This window comes from Salmo trutta, chromosome 12 (assembly GCF_901001165.1).
Source record: "Salmo trutta chromosome 12, fSalTru1.1, whole genome shotgun sequence".
Taxonomy (NCBI): domain Eukaryota; kingdom Metazoa; phylum Chordata; class Actinopteri; order Salmoniformes; family Salmonidae; genus Salmo; species Salmo trutta.
Window position 1 is genome coordinate 36,846,176 of NC_042968.1, and position 16,733 is coordinate 36,862,908.

The following is a 16,733-nucleotide window of genomic DNA, read 5'->3' on the forward strand; positions in this document are numbered from 1 at the left end:
CCATCTCTACCTCCATCTCACTCATACTACGCTCGAGTTCCCCAAATACTCTCCTAGCCTCTGAGGATGAGAGAGCTGTATACTGTTGACAGAAAAGCTGAATTTGGACTTTCCCCACATCCCACCATTGACTCAGAGACTCATACTCCTCTCTTCGCTACCCCCACCTTTCCCAAAAACTCTGGAAACCTGAGCAAAAAGTGGCATTGTGTAAGAGCTTTACATGAAACTTCCAATAGGATTTTTGCCGAGGCCTGGTGAAATAGACAGCCGAGCCATGGTTATGTGATGATCTGAAAACCCCACCGGGAGAATGGTAGCGCCCAACAGCCTATTGCTCTGATTCCTGGACATGTAAAAACAATCAAGTCGGGCTGCACTCACCCTAGCCCCAAAGACCTTCACCCATGTATACTGTCTTGTGTTGGGATGTCTAGTTCTCTAAACATCCACTAGGTCAAACTGATTAATGATGTCCCTTAAAGAATATGATGTCAGATCAGTTGTCATCTGAGACATTATTACTGATGATAGGATGACATAAACTGTATCTTGGAAAGTCTACACATTCTAGTTATCAGATTCACATGGAATTGTTGTGCAATTTTAAATGTTTAAATATGAAACTATTTGTGAAAAGATTAAATGTAATTTTAGCTTCTAAATGAGAGAATTGTTTTCATGAAGTAAACTCTGCTCACTCAGTGGCCCTGCCCAAGTGAACAGACATTGGTTGTGAACTATGAAACACGCCCTTCTCTCCACCACTACAAAAGCCCGTTGACGAAAAGTCAAACTTATGTTCCCGAGGACGTGAGGACTGCTGTCCATAGGTTAAAAAGGCTAATATCAACTACAGAACTAAGCCAACCTCAGCGTGAGCTCTGGTTGCGAATGGTTGAACGACAGCAACCGAACAAAATTAGCATTGTGTTCCCGGTGACGTGAGGACTGCTGTCCATACGTTAAAAAGGCAGAATTTCAATGTGGAGGTGACAATCGACATGCTGAAAGGATGAATTTCGACTATACCAGCCAGAATATAGCACGAGCTTATAGTATGGCAACTTGGTATGAACTTTGAACTCTTATTCACTAAAAAAGTGATACATCCTAGCCGTTTGAGTTAGCAGCAGCAGCTGTAAATGTGGGCTAGGAAAGGACGGACAATCTCTTCAGAAAGACAGGGTACTACAACGTATCCGTTCTACCACACGACAACGGTACTACAACATATTCGATCTACCACCAGACATATTCTTCAAAGAACAAGAGATCTCTGCTGGGCAACCCAGCCTTCCATCTGCGACCAATCTATCAAAGCGCAGCTCAGAGTAAATAGTTCTCGCATCTTTCTTTTCCAAATGGACGGTTATTTAGAATGCATAAGATTCTGTACTTACGATAGCATAGCTTCATGAGGTCCGATAGAGACCCAATCCTTTTGTTCCTCAGTCATCCCGCACTTTCATTCAAACCCAACCCCCTTTGTGTAACCAGCTGTCATATCGGTTCCATCCACCAGGGACGTTTTCTTGTATGACATAATTAGTAATCAATGTGTATATGTAATACATCCTGTGTATATGTAATTCTGTGTGACTTTGTAATTTTACATTTACATTTAAGTCATTTAGCAGACGCTCTTATCCAGAGCGACTTACAAATTGGTGCATTCACCTTATGATATCCACTGGAACAACCACTTTACAATAGTGCATCTAAATCTTTTAAGGGTGGGGGGGGGGTAGAAGGATTACTTTATCCTATCCTAGGTATTCCTTAAAGAGGTGGGGTTTCAGGTGTCTCCGGAAGGTGGTGATTGACTCCGCTTTCCTGGCGTCGTGAGGGAGCTTGTTCCACCATTGGGGTGCCAGAGCAGCGAACAGTTTTGACTGGGCTGAGCGGGAACTGTGCTTCCTCAGAGGTAGGGAGGCGAGCAGGCCAGAGGTGGATGAACGCAGTGCCCTTGTTTGGGTGTAGGGCCTGATCAGAGCCTGAAGGTACGGAGGTGCCGTTCCCCTCACAGCTCCGTAGGCAAGCACCATGGTCTTGTAGCGGATGCGAGCTTCAACTGGAAGCCAATGGAGAGAGCGGAGGAGCGGGGTGACATGAGAGAACTTGGGAAGGTTGAACACCAGACGGGCTGTGGCGTTCTGGATGAGTTGTAGGGGTTTAATGGCACAGGCAGGGAGCCCAGCCAACAGCGAGTTGCAGTAATCCAGACGGGAGATGACAAGTGCCTGGATTAGGACCTGCGCCGCTTCCTGTGTGAGGCAGGGTCGTACTCTGCGAATGTTGTAGAGCATGAACCTACAGGATCGGGTCACCGCCTTGATGTTAGTAGAGAACGACAGGGTGTTGTCCAGGGTCACACCAAGGTTCTTAGCACTCTGGGAGGAGGACACAATGGAGTTGTCAACCATGATGGCGAGATCATGGAACAGGCAGTCCTTCCCCGGGAGGAAGAGCTGCTCCGTCTTGCCGAGGTTCAGCTTGAGGTGGTGATCCCTCATCCACACTGATATGTCTGCCAGACATGCAGAGATGCGATTCGCCACCTTGTTATCAGAAGAGGGAAAGGAGAAGACTAATTGTGTGTCGTCTGCATAGCAATGATAGGAGAGACCATGTGAGGATATGACAGAGCCAAGTGACTTGGTGTATAGCGAGAATAGGAGAGGGCCTAGAACAGAGCCCTGGGGGACACCAGTGGTGAGAGCACGTGGTGCGGAGACAGATTCTCGCCACGCCACCTGGTAGGAGCGACCTGTCAGGTAGGACGCAATCCAAGCGTGGGCCGCGCCGGAGATGCCCAACTCGGAGAGGGTGGAGAGGAGGATCTGATGGTTCACAGTATTAAAGGCAGCCGATAGGTCTAGAAGGATGAGAGCAGAGGAGAGAGAGTTAGCTTTAGCAGTGCGGAGCGCCTCCGTGACACAGAGAAGAGCAGTCTTAGTTGAATGACCAGTCTTGAAACCTGACTGATTTGGATCAAGAAGGTCATTCTGAGAGAGATAGCAGGAGAGCTGGCCAAGGACGGCACGTTCAAGAGTTTTGGAGAGAAAAGAAAGAAGGGATACTGGTCTGTAGTTGTTGACATCGGAGGGATCGAGTGTAGGTTTTTTCAGAAGGGGTGCAACTCTTGCTCTCTTGAAGATGGAAGGGACGTAGCCAGCGGTCAAGGATGAGTTGATGAGCGAGGTGAGGTAAGGGAGAAGGTCTCCGGAAATGGTCTGGAGAAGAGAGGAGGGGAAAGGGTCAAGCGGGCAGGTTGTTGGGCGGCTGGCCGTCACAAGACGCGAGATTTCATCTGGAGAGAGAGGGGAGAAAGAGGTCAAAGCACAGGGTAGGGCAGTGTGAGCAGGACCAGCGGTGTCGTTTGACTTAGCAAACGAGGATCGGGATGTCGTCGACCTTCTTTTCAAAATGGTTGACGAAGTCATCCGCAGAGAGGGAGGAGGGGGGGAGGGGGAGGAGGATTCAGGAGGGAGGAGAAGGTGGCAAAGAGCTTCCTAAGGTTAGAGGCAGATGCTTGGAATTTAGAGTGGTAGAAAGTGGCTTTCGCAGCAGAGACAGAAGAGGAAAATGTAGAGAGGAGGGAGTGAAAGGATGCCAGGTCCGCAGGGAGGCGAGTTTTCCTCCATTTCCGCTCGGCTGCCCGGAGCCCTGTTCTGTGAGCTCGCAATGAGTCGTCGAGCCACGGAGCAGGAGGGGAGGACCGAGCCGGCCTGGAGGATAGGGGGCATAGAGAGTCAAAGGATGCAGAAAGGGAGGAGAGGAGGGTTGAGGAGGCAGAATCAGGAGATAGGTTGGAGAAGGTTTGAGCAGAGGGAAGAGATCATAGGATGGAAGAGGAGAGAGTAGCGGGGGAGAGAGAGCGAAGGTTGGGATGGCGCAATACCATCTGAGTAGGGGCAGAGTGAGAAGTGTTGGATGAGAGCGAGAGGGAAAAGGATACAAGGTAGTGGTCGGAGACTTGGAGGGGAGTTGCAATGAGATTAGTGGAAAACAGTATCTAGTAAAGATGAGGTCAAGCGTATTGCCTGCCTTGTGAGTAGGGTGGGACGGTGAGAGGGTGAGGTCAAAAGAGGAGAGGAGTGGAAAGAAGGAGGCAGAGAGGAATGAGTCAAAGGTAGACGTGGGGAGGTTAAAGTCACCCAGAACTGTGAGAGGTGAGCCATCCTCAGGAAAGGAACTTATCAAGGCGTCAAGCCAATTGATGAGCTCTCCAAGGGAACCTGGAGGGCGATAAATGATAAGGATGTTAAGCTTGAAAGGGCTGGTAACTGTGACAGCATGGAATTCAAAGGAGGCGATAGACAGATGGGTCAGGGGAGAGAGAGAGAATGTCCACTTGGGAGAGATGAGGATCCCAGTGCCACCACCCCGCTGACCAGAAGCTCTCGGGGTGTGCGAGAACACGTGGGCAGACGAGGAGAGAGCAGTAGGAGTAGCAGTGTTATCTGTGGTAATCCATGTTTCCGTCAGCGCCAAGAAGTCGAGGGACTGGAGGGTAGCATAGGCTGAGATGAACTCTGCCTTGTTGGCCGCAGACCGGCAGTTCCAGAGGCTGCCGGAGACCTGGAACTCCACGTGGGTCGTGCGCGCTGGGACCACCAGGTTAGAGTGGCAGCGGCCACGCGGTGTGAAGCGTTTGTATGGCCTGTGCAGAGGGGAGAGAACAGGGATAGACAGACACATAGTTGACAGGCTACAGAAGAGGCTACGCTAATGCAAAGGAGATTGGAATGACAAGTGGACTACACGTCTCGAATGTTCAGAAAGTTAAGCTTACGTTGCAAAAATCTTATTGACTAAAATGATTAAAATGATACAGTACTGCTGGCTGGTGAAGTAGGCTAGCTAGCAGTGGCTGCGTTGTTGACTTTGTTTGAAAGTGTAGCTGGCTAGGTAACCTCGATAGTTTCAGTACTACACCTTATCATGATACAAAGGCAACTATGTAGCTAGCTAACATAACACTAATCAAGACGTTCCTTTGTAATGTATTTTGTTTCTACAATGCTGGTCGTCGGTAATAGGTGGCTAGGTTTGGAAATGACGTCGCGGGGGACGAAAATAGCTGGCCAGCTAACCTCGATAATTACTCTAAACTACACAATTATAAAACTATGACAAACTATGACAAAGACAACTTATTGACTAAAAATGACTAAAATGATACAGAACTGCTGGCTGGTAAAGGCTAGCTAGCAGGATTTGTGGGTAGTTGTCTCCTGTTTTGTGTCTGTGCACCTGACAGGACTGTTTAGTGTCGTTTGTTGTTTTTGTATACGTGACTTGTTTGTTTTTTTCCTTCTTTTGAGTTAATAAAGAAGATGAGTATACACGTTCCCGCTGCACCTTGGTCCAATCCTTACGACGCTCGTTATACGTTCATAGAGGAAAATGAGGACTTGCAGGTGTAAGTCGATCCATACATTGTTAGCACATTGTAGTGTCTTAGCTCTTGTTACTTATTTAGATAATAAGAAAGACTCCGAATACAAGGAAGTGAACTGGAGCTTCGCATTTACTAAAACGAGTTATTACCAGAATAACATAGAACAACACTGCGCATGACCAAGGGCGCTCCGTTCTTAAAGGGGGCATCAGTAATTAACAGAACATAACACACATACAATGAAAGTTTCTTTATTGTGTTGTATTCCTCTGAGCATGCCACCCAACACATACACAATGATTCGGCACTCCTGAGCACATCCCTGATTTAGCTCGATGTCTGGAATTCAATCAGCTCAGTTTGAACTGCGGCCTCATCCAGCGAGGGTATCGTTTTCTTAGCAAGGGAGGAGAATTCTCCATCTGGGCGGACTGTGAGAGGATCACGTACAAACGCAATACTATCCTTGGGCATGCTGTAGTCTTCCAATCTGGAGAAGTTGTCTCTCAGCTGTTTGATGAAGTGTTCCATCACCTCTGTGACAATGCTGCGGCTTGGTCCTGCTGCCTGTCGTTTCTTTAATGTGCTGAAGTGCAGTAGCCTTCCAAATCCAACAACTCAGGTGTCCTAGTAAAGGCCTCAAGTTTTCACAACTGTTTTTCCAATTCCATGTAACTGGAGATTTAACCTATTTAAGTGACATATGTCAGACAAAAAAGCCACTTGTTTCTGCGTCGGGCCTGTCTGGGCAGAAAGGCCACTTTGAAAGTTCCATGGTTAGATTTATAATGACGTCTGAGATTTAATTCTTTGTGCTTTCATTTGCATTGAAAATGTCAACATTCTTCCCTGAAACTTCGATTATTATCCACCTTTTCTTTTTATACTTTTTGAGGGCAACATTTGCGATTGGTTTCTATATAATTGTTCTGAACGAATGTAGACTACGTAGACCTGTTTTCCCCACCAATCAACGCACAGAGTAATATTTGAATAAAGACATCGTGATTTTATGAGCGTAATCAGATCAAAATTATTATGTTATTGACACTTAATTTATTATGTACTAATCGGGAATGTTAAACATGTTGTTCAATTTGTAGAGTAGGCCAATTAATTGTGCTAAAATTACATACTAATTATGTTCTGACCCGCAGACTATTAGTTCAGAAAACATTTGGCCCGAGGCCAAACCTAGTTGACGAACCCTGGCTTAGAAAATGTTATTTGTTTTATATTCCAATAATTTATTACAGTGATGTATAACCTCATCAGATTATGAACATGTATTTTGTGTTTACATTCCAATAACGATTTAATACTTTATAAATGTATACTATTATTTCAATATCTTGATCTGGAACATATGCTGTCATTAAGCTGTGTTACACGACTAATACAACGTTAACTAGTGTGTACCTAACCTTAATTAGACACAAAACAGATAAAAGCACGTCCAAACTGGAGGCAATATCAGAACTTGTCCAATGGTTGTTTTTCATGATTGTGTTTTGTCAATTTATTTTGGCCTTGGTGTATTTCTATGCTACTATGCTGCCGTTTAGTTTAATTGTTGTATAATTGTGAGATACAGCGCTGCCTTGCAAAAGATACCTTGATCACCTTTGACACTAAGGACAAATATGAGGAAACATGTCTTTGAAACTTTCCACTTACAGGAAATGCTCTCTGTCTTTCACACCAACTCAATAGCTGAGGTTAAGATACAGTTGCAAGGACATCTGACACAAGTACATATGAGGTTCTGATACACACACACACACACACGCGCGCACGCACACCCAATGGACACTAAACTTACTGTACAGACCAGAGTTAAACAGTTCTTTATTATTACACATGAAAGGGGTAAAACACAAATATTAAGCCTACTGTTGGCCTACTCTGAAAATACCCTACATATCTTTAAAGTGAGTTTCCCCACTGACAGCACTTTGAGCATCTGGAATGGAATTGAATTATTATAGGTAAATGTGTGTCGGTAGGTAACTACTCTGGGTGTCTTTAAGCATTAGTGTAGACCTACTTTGAAAATACCCTAATTTCTACATACTCTTTTCAAACTACTGACTGCTGGTCAGATCATTAAACACATAAAAGCATGCAGTATAGAAGTAGGATCTGAATTTGAGCAAGTTTGATACAGCGGGAAAATAATCCTGCGGCAACAGAGAAATGTGAATTATTATGTGGATTATAATACATTTACATTTGTGTAGGGGTTGATACATTTTTCATAAGGGATTATCAAGTCTGAAATGTACAAACTTCAGAAGTCTTTTTATTTTATTTTGAAGGAAAGTTCTGCAATAGGGTGAAATAATGTATCCATTAAGTGTTTCCTTTTAGAATTAGGCTTAGCCTACTGCACAATTTCAAATTCAACAAAAGGTTTAGAACATGATAAACTTGAGGTAATGGTTCTAGAATCACCAGGTGCATTCATCTTTCAAATCCAAACAAACCTGAATTCATGACCTACTGAAAAGTGAAAACAAGATGAATGCCAACAAATCCAGATTCTTCCCTTCTCTGTATGACCAGTCCAACACGTGGGGATATTTGGACCTCCATTTTGCAGGACCATAATCATTGCAATGCGGAGCAGAAGCAGCAGCAGCATCAGCAGCAGCAGCATCAGCCGGTTAGAGACACGGAGCGGTGGCCTGACACCGGCATCCTAGTGGTGAACAACTACCAACCTCTGGAGGTGTTTAGTCCTCCGACCGGTATCCATGTGGCCAGGAGGAGCGAAATGGACGCAGTCAACGAGCTGGCTATCCTGATGATGGAGTTGGAGTTGGGAGCGCAGATGGGAGAGCCTTTGGATCGCGGGAGATGTAAAATACAGTGCTATTTTTTTATATGACAATCTGTTTCGTATTGTAGGCCTAGTAGGTCTATGCGACAGACAGTTTGGGGCGTCTGCTGCTTTTGTCTATTATAATGTTAGACCTCTTTGCAGAATTAGTGCCAAAACTTAATAAATTGATTGATTCACTTTCCCTCCCATTATAGATTACTTCCTGAGCAACCTTCATACATCTGTCATCCAACAATTGAGAAGAGAAGGATTCAAATCAGGGAAAAACTATAATGATTGTATCTCATCAGAATTACCTTGACTAACAACTAGTTATGTTCATAAATAAATCATATATTAAAGTCACAAACCACATTCCCCATCAAACAGCCAATCTGTCATCACTTTTATTGAGTTAATTTGCAAAGATTCAAATCGCATAATCTGGCATCCTGTTTCTCTCTTCAGACTGATGTATCAGCATTCAAATGTGAAATGTGTTCATTTCAACACAAAACTGGTCAGCATCTACAGAACAGACAGAAAGGGATTCATTGTACAATACAGCAGCTACATGGTAATATAACTGTCCATCCACAACTATGAGTGTTGGCAGTCCATCAGCAAAATAAATGCTGGAAACAGAAAAGCAACAGAGTTCTGGTTTGGAGTTACAGTAAGAGAGAGTATTCCTCTTCTATTTACACACAGACACACTGAACGGGCTGGAAAACCTAAATCTCCCAGGGTGCATCTGAAAACAGATAGTCTACTGTACAGGGGGTCAGTAAAAAAGGAAATCAGGGTGAAAAACTATAATCTACATCTGAAATAATACAATAATGTGTCGTCATGATAAACAGAAGGAGAAAATATGTTACATATCTGGGACAACTCTTCATTTTAACAGTTCATTACCTCTCTTATCTTAGCATTACAGTCATTTGAGAATTAAAAGTATGTTTTGTTGTTGCAATACCACCTACGACGTGTGAGGTGATATGCTCGTCCACCCATTCTTTGGTATACTGTGACCAAAACAATTACACTCTTCCCCCTGTCACTTGTTCCTCTTATCAAAAATACTCAAACCAGGCTCATCTCAGTCTTGGGTTCCATGTGTAGACTCATGCATGCCATGTCCATCCATTATAATACTCCATTATAGCCACTGTATGAATACTATACTGAATAGGAGCACCCTTCAGACAAGGTGTGTTCACTCACTGGGAATGAGAGAATGAAAGCCAGACTCCATGAAGAGGACCAAACTCCAGGACTGGGAGCTGCCCTAACCTTCTCACCTTCCTGTCCAGCAACAGTTAACACAACAGACATATACCTATAGGATAAAGTGCATTTGAGCTGGTTCTCATTCAAAATAAAAAGTTACAGTACAATCATCAAGGAGATCAAACTCATTGGGATAGACTTTCACAATATGATGCAAAGAATGCACTACTGACAGAGCACCTTGGTCTTCAAAGCTCAAACCAAACTTTATGTAGTTAGCAGTGTCCCAGTCCAACACTGACCTTATGTAACAGCATAGTACCATTATACCTACTAGAGGACCTTGTGCCAATCAATCCTGGGGATTTTGTGCATTAAACCATAGATGCACATCTCCAGTCCTAAAATGTCAAAGAGTCAGTCTGGTTTTTGTCTTATCTGATCATTACTAGAAGAAAAAACATTACAGAATGTAGAAATGTATTGTGTAGAACAGATATGACCCTCTGTTATGTAGAATCATGACAGTGCAATACCTACTTTCTGTAACATTGCTGAGTGGATTCTGTGGCCAATTTATGATTTCTTTATGATTTCTAAAGATTTCTAAAGAAAAGAGAAATCTAACTGAGCACTGTGTCAGCATTTAAAGTGTCCTCTCTCCTTTCTGTTAAGAAACACATTACATTTACAGTTGTGTTAAACCCAGTCCAACTTTACCGTGTCCAAGAAAAGGGCTACAGTATTGGATTTCTGATCATGTTCACGTTGTGAAAGGCAGTTTGGAGGCATCGTCAAGAAACAAGTGAACTTGTTGTTGGCGTCCTTCAGATTCAAGTGTTTGTCGACAAAATAATCACAATTTATGAGGCACATGTGTTCTGAAAAGTGTGTTTCTTTCAAACATGGTGTCAGATCTCAACTCACTATTCATATCCATTCATATACAATACCAGCACCTCCTTTTCTTTGGAGAAAATCAACACCCTTCATTAAATCTACTGACTTCAATTGTGCCTAATTTGTGGTCCGATGTTACAAAACAGACCACTCGTGTTGTTTTCAAACTGCTTGAAATGATACTTAGAAGACATGGCTGAGCACAGGAAAGGGGAATCTGACTCAGTTCTCAATTGTCATTGAAGAACATAAGCTAAATCCCCTCTCAGTCAGTGGATGGAATACTCAGGGCCATTGGAGATGACAACAAAACAGGTCTCTCTCTTTTAGGTGAAATGTACTTGTTCTATAAAAAGAGCTAAGATACATGGCATCCCTCTACATGCTTATATATACACATTATACAACGGGTGGGTCTAATCCTGAATGCTGATTGGTTAAAACCGCATTCCAGCCGGTGTCTATTCCACAAGTTACCACCGGCTAAATCTATGATGTTAAAATGCCTATTTACTCTGTTCCATATGACTGCGCAATCCACTGTCTCATCATCCCAGCCAAGCAATTTATAAACTTGATCTCCACTATAACAAGCATCTAGACATTATCTCACATTTCCTTTAGACTAACATTTAGTTTTCAACAACGGAGATTTGTATAAAACTTGCTGTCTGTCTCTCCGACATTTGCAACATTGTTTCAATATTCAATTTCAATCTCCAGCTGTCCCATAGTAATGAACATGTCGGGAGTCGGGACATGTCGGGAGTCGGGAGCGTTTCTCAACAAGTCAAAATCATGAATCAGCTGGTATTATTTTTATGGATATATACAAAGAAATGTCAATTGAAAAAAGGTAAAACTAAACAAAGTGCAGCTAGTTTGCAGTCTTTCCAGCTTCAGTTTGAAGTGACTGTTAGCTGTGTTGTTGGCTAGCTCCTGTGAACAACATTGTCCTGAAAAGTGAGCACATTTTGTATGCCATGCAAAATCGAGCCTCATTGCTCATTGTTATGGATTTATCCAAATAAATATCTCTAGAAAACAGCTAAAATAATTGCAAATGCAACTACATTTCTGTTATTCTAGCTGTAAGTTAGCCTTAGTAGGCTAACTAGAAAGAAAGGGATAAGAACGTTGCCAGCCAGTATGGAAACAAAACATTTAGAACAAATGACTGGGTCGCATCCATAAATTCAGAACAAAAAGACTGAACGACTGTGTGTCGCGTCTCTACTGTAGCAACCGAACTGATAGAACGAACGACAAGCCGGCTAGATTTGTGTCGGGACTATATCTTGTGGAAGCATGTAATAGTATGAATAAATTCATCAAAATACAGTTTTTTAATGAAAATATGTCAATCATTATTTGAATATGTTGGCAACACATTGTATAAAAGTGATGCCCTCGAAGCCGGTGTTTGGAGGATATAGTGGCACGGTCTGCCTGCCCTCGACTTGGTCTCAGGCCTAACAACAACCCTGCCAATATATCCTCCAAAAACCCTAGGCTCGTTATCACTTCATTCTGATGTTCTGAAGTGGTTGGACCTTTGTGCATGAACATGTGACGACTCTCTCTGCCTCATCACTTGTTCTATTGATGTCGTGACATACTCCTCTGTGGGTTGCTAAGGTTACTGTCCTGGTTAGAGAAACACTCATCTTTCATTATTACAGGTCTTTTGATGTGGGGATGACATATGTACAATGTAAAGGAACAGGTGATGTAATGTAACTATAGAGACATCGTTAAGAAGAGATGACTGACAGTTTGAGATAGAACACTTTCACCCTTCAGTAACTCCAAAGTAACAGCATGGTGATGAAACACATCAGAGCAACGTGGGATTTTCCCACAATGACAGAGGGGGAGAGAGAGAGAAATAGAAAGAAAGAGGCTTTTATCAGTCTTAATATACAAATGTCAAAAAAGCTGAGTTTGAGAGTTTGTTTAGTCTCTAGTGTTACAGCATGTTCAGAAAAGAGAGTGCTGCAATTCCACCTCCCGGCCACTAGAGGGAGGGATTACACCTGGAACTCAAACATGTCTGTCTGTTTCTTGGCCAGCTTTGCCACCTCCTGGCGGATGGCCTGGACCAGGGCGGATGTGGAGAGACTGCTGAGTGGGACTCTGTCTCTGGGCTCCCCCGCATCGGGCAGGCTCTGCTGGGACGCAGCGGTGGTCGCGGTGGGGGGTGGCTCCATGGCCTGGCCGTAGTGTAGGGGGAGTCTGGGGGAGCTGCCTTGAGGGTAGCGGGGATGAGGGAAGGCCTCCACGTACCCTGGGAGAGCCACCTGGAAGAGAGAGTAGGCAAGGCGTCACCAAAACAACCACACAGGGTTTGATACCCATCTAAATGATAGGAAATACAGCTGATGCTTTGTTTTTGTTTTTATTTTTCAAATTCAAAAACATTATCCTTATTGGATCAGTTTGCTGGGTGAACATTGTCTCTCTTCCACATGTATTACACATATTCAAATGGCTGAAAACAAGGGAAAATATACACAAGCACACTTGGACAAAACTCACACGATAAAATAAATTAAGACGTAAAAATTAAAACGCCGATTAAAATATCTGTGACTTTTAAAAATGGACTTTCGATTCAAACCAAGCATTTGAACTCCACTTCTGGGTTACTTTAGAATGTGGACATGACATGTGCATGACTGTGTGACTCTACACAAAATTAATCAAAGAAAGATCCAAAAGAAAAAAGAAAAGAGGTGTTCATTTAGGAAATGTGCTCAACTACCCCGGTATTTTGCTGTGTCCACTCAACGCCAGCCATACATTCAGTTCAGCAAATGGTTTCTAAATGACACTGGTTCTGCAAAAAGACACTGCGTGAAGACATCTGGTTGAAACAGGCAGACAAACAGGGATACAAAGAACATTCCATACAGAAGAGGAAAGGCCAGTGAGGAAAGGGGAGGTCACATGGTCAATAACAGTGACAGATGGGGAAATGGAAACCGTTTCATGTTTAACAGACAGACAGAGACAGAGAGAGTATTGTATAATAGAAAATTAGGAACCACATTTTGCTTAGTGGTAGATGAGGAATGAGCTCACTGTCAATCCTTGATAAAGCTCTCTGCAGAGGCTGTCATGAAAATGTCTTCATATTCACTGATGAGTCACATTTTGGTGTCTTACAAACATCCAGGAAAACACATTGAGCTCTGTAACTTATCTTTCCATTAGTTTACATAACAACTCTAAGACCTGGGGCAGGATTGGGCTTTCCCTTGTGTATGGCATGGTTGTGGCTCGAGGTAGAACATACCCTTAAACACAGATTTAGGATCAGAATATTCCACCCCCATCCTAACTTTACCATAAGGTAACGTATCTGATCCAGGATCAGTGCTGTTAGCAATTTACGTTACTCTTCAATAACACAAACCCCAAAGCAAATCAGTGGGAGGAAAATAGGTTTATTCAAAGAGGACAAATCATAGATGTTATGCTGAGAGGTAGATGGTCATTCTCCCCTGTCCTCAGTGATGCTCTCTCAGTGATTCTCTCCAGTGGTTCTCTTGCCAGAACAAAAGGACAGCATGTAGTTTTATAACCCCGCCCTAGCCTGTGGTTGACCAATTAGAATTCCTTGCAATAATTCCCTATTACAGAAAAAACACTATTTCCCTTCATCATTATTACTCTATTGACTTCTCGTCCTTTTGACCTCTCATCCTCTGTCTCTGCGTTGTGTATTTATCTTTGACCTATTCTTACAGTGGGTAGCTACTTCTCCCTACGCTGTGAGTGTGGAGAGTAGGGGGGTTTCTTACAGAGTCAGCCCACTGGGGGGGCACGTCCTCAGGCTCGGGGGGGTAGGACATCCAGGATGGGCTGTGGTAGGAGGACGGGGGCGTGGAGGCAAAGTACTCAGAGTAACCCGACCGCGAGGCTGGGATGGCGTACACCGATGTGATGGGGTTTCCTGTGGGGGGTTAAGAGGTCGTTATACAGGGGAAATACTACAATGACAACTGCCATTACTAGAAGAAGAATCAAGTTGTTCTACATTTATGACAAACAACAAAGTTAACCTAAACCTAAACCTAAATCCTAACCCTGATTATAACTCATAACCCAAACCCTAACTCCTAACCCACCTCCTAACCCAAACTCCTAACCCAAACTCCTAACCCAAGCCCTAACTCCTAACCTAGACCCCCGCAAGGATAATAAAATATACTGCTCAAAAAAATAAAGGGAACACTAAAATAACACATCCTAGATCTGAATGAATGAAATAATCTTATTAAATACTTTTTTCTTTACATAGTTGAATGTGCTGACAACAAAATCACACAAAAATAATCAATGGAAATCCAATTTATCAACCCATGGAGGTCTGGATTTGGAGTCACACTCAAAATTAAAGTGGAAAACCACACTACAGGCTGATCCAACTTTGATGTAATGTCCTTAAAACAAGTCAAAATGAGGCTCAGTAGTGTGTGTGGCCTCCATGTGCCTGTAAGCCCTCACTACAACGCCTGGGCATGCTCCTGATGAGGTGGCGGATGGTCTCCTGAGGGATCTCCTCCCAGACCTGGACTAAAGCATCCGCCAACTCCTGGACAGTCTGTGGTGCAACGTGGCGTTGGTGGATGGAGCGAGACATGATGTCCCAGAATTGGATACAGGTCTGGGGAACGGGCGGGCCAGTCCATAGCATCAATGCCTTCCTCTTGCAGGAACTGCTGACACACTCCAGCCACATGAGGTCTAGCATTGTCTTGCATTAGGAGGAACCCAGGGCCAACCGCACCAGCATATGGTCTAACAAGGGGTCTGAGGATCTCATCTCGGTACCTAATGGCAGTCAGGCTACCTCTGGCGAGTACATGGAGGGCTGTGCGGCCCCCCAAAGAAATGCCACCCCACACCATGACTGACCCACCGCCAAACCAGTCATGCTGGAGGATGTTGCAGGCAGCAGAACGTTCTCCACGGCGTCTCCAGACTCTGTCACGTCTGTCACATGTGCTCAGTGTGAACCTGCTTCATCTGTGAAGAGCACAGGGCACCAGTGGCGAATTTGCCTATCTTGGTACTCTCTGGCAAATGCCAAACGTCCTGCACGGTGTTGGGCTGTAAGCACAACCCCCACCTGTGGACGTCGGGCCCTCATACCACCCTCATGGAGTCTGTTTCTGACCGTTTGAGCAGACACATGCACATTTGTGGCCTGCTGGAGGTCATTTTGCAGGGCTCTGGCAGTGCTCCTCTTGCTCCTCCTTGCACAAAGGCGGAGGTAGCGGTCCTGCTGCTGGGTTGTTGCCCTCCTACGGCCTCCTCCACGTCTCCTGATGTACTGGCCTGTCTCCTGGTAGCGCCTCCATGCTCTGGACACTACGCTGACAGACACAGCAAACCTTCTTGCCACAGCTCGCATTGATGTGCCATCCTGGATGAGCTGCACTACCTGAGCCACTTGTGTGGGTTGTAGACTCCGTCTCATGCTACCACTAGAGTGAAAGCACCGCCAGCATTCAAAAGTTACCAAAACATCAGCCAGGAAGCATAGGAACTGAGAAGTGGTCTGTGGTCACCACCTGCAGAACCACTCCTTTATTGGGGGTGTCTTGCTAATTGCCTATAATTTCCACCTGTTGTCTATTCCATTTGCACAACAGCATGTGAAATGTATTGTCAATCAGTGTTGCTTCCTAAGTGGACAGTTTGATTTCACAGAAGTGTGATTGACTTGGAGTTACATTGTGTTGTTTAAGTGTTCCCTTTATTTTTTTGAGCAGTGTAGATTTAAAAAACAGACAAACAGGTTCTGACCTGAGTAGGTGGACACCGGCTGTTCTGCTGGGACTGAGGGGAGTGCTGCTCTGGAGAGGGGGACTGAGGGGAGTGCTGCTCTGGAGAGGGGGACTGAGGGGAGTGCTGCTCTGGAGAGGGGGACTGAGGGGAGTGCTGCTCTGGAGAGGGGGACTGAGGGGAGTGCTGCTCTGGAGAGAGAGACATAGGGGGCGCTGCTGTCATTATGCTGGGTCTGCATGTCCGTCATGTTGGTCCCAGACTCTGAGATCCTGGCCTTGGACCCCAGGTCAGGCGACGAGCTGAGTCAGAGAGAGAGATAATGCTCACATCGCAAAATCACATTCACATGCAACACATATTCTTCACCACAAGAGGACAGTGGTGCTCCATATAAGACCCACAGTTACACTGGATTCTCGTTGCTATTCATGTCATCTTCCTCTGCACTGATTCTGCTTTCAAATGTGCAGTATACACGACTGAGATCAGTCTGGCCACACTGCATTTACCTGGTGAATATTACCATGTGAATTTGAATGTTGGGGAGTTTAGTGATTCATTTTGGGGTGA

At 44.3% G+C, this 16,733-nt stretch overlaps 1 protein-coding gene across 3 annotated transcripts in view; it reads right to left on the minus strand.

Moving 5' to 3' along the window:
* Positions 1-11,230: 11,230 nt before the first annotated feature.
* The window catches only part of LOC115203477 (UPF0606 protein KIAA1549L), a 148,075-nt gene continuing 142,572 nt past the window's right edge, over positions 11,231-16,733 (minus strand). For 2 of the 3 annotated variants that reach the window (XM_029768170.1, XM_029768172.1), the window contains 3 exons: positions 16,182-16,462; positions 14,171-14,322; positions 11,231-12,664 (listed from right to left, as the gene is read on the minus strand). In XM_029768170.1, coding sequence (XP_029624030.1) covers positions 12,395-12,664; positions 14,171-14,322; positions 16,182-16,462 — 703 coding nt within the window. In that variant the 3' untranslated portion in view covers positions 11,231-12,394. Of the gene's footprint in view, positions 12,665-13,128; positions 13,204-14,170; positions 14,323-16,181; positions 16,463-16,733 lie in introns of all 3 variants that reach the window. The other variant, XM_029768171.1, reaches the window with a different exon arrangement.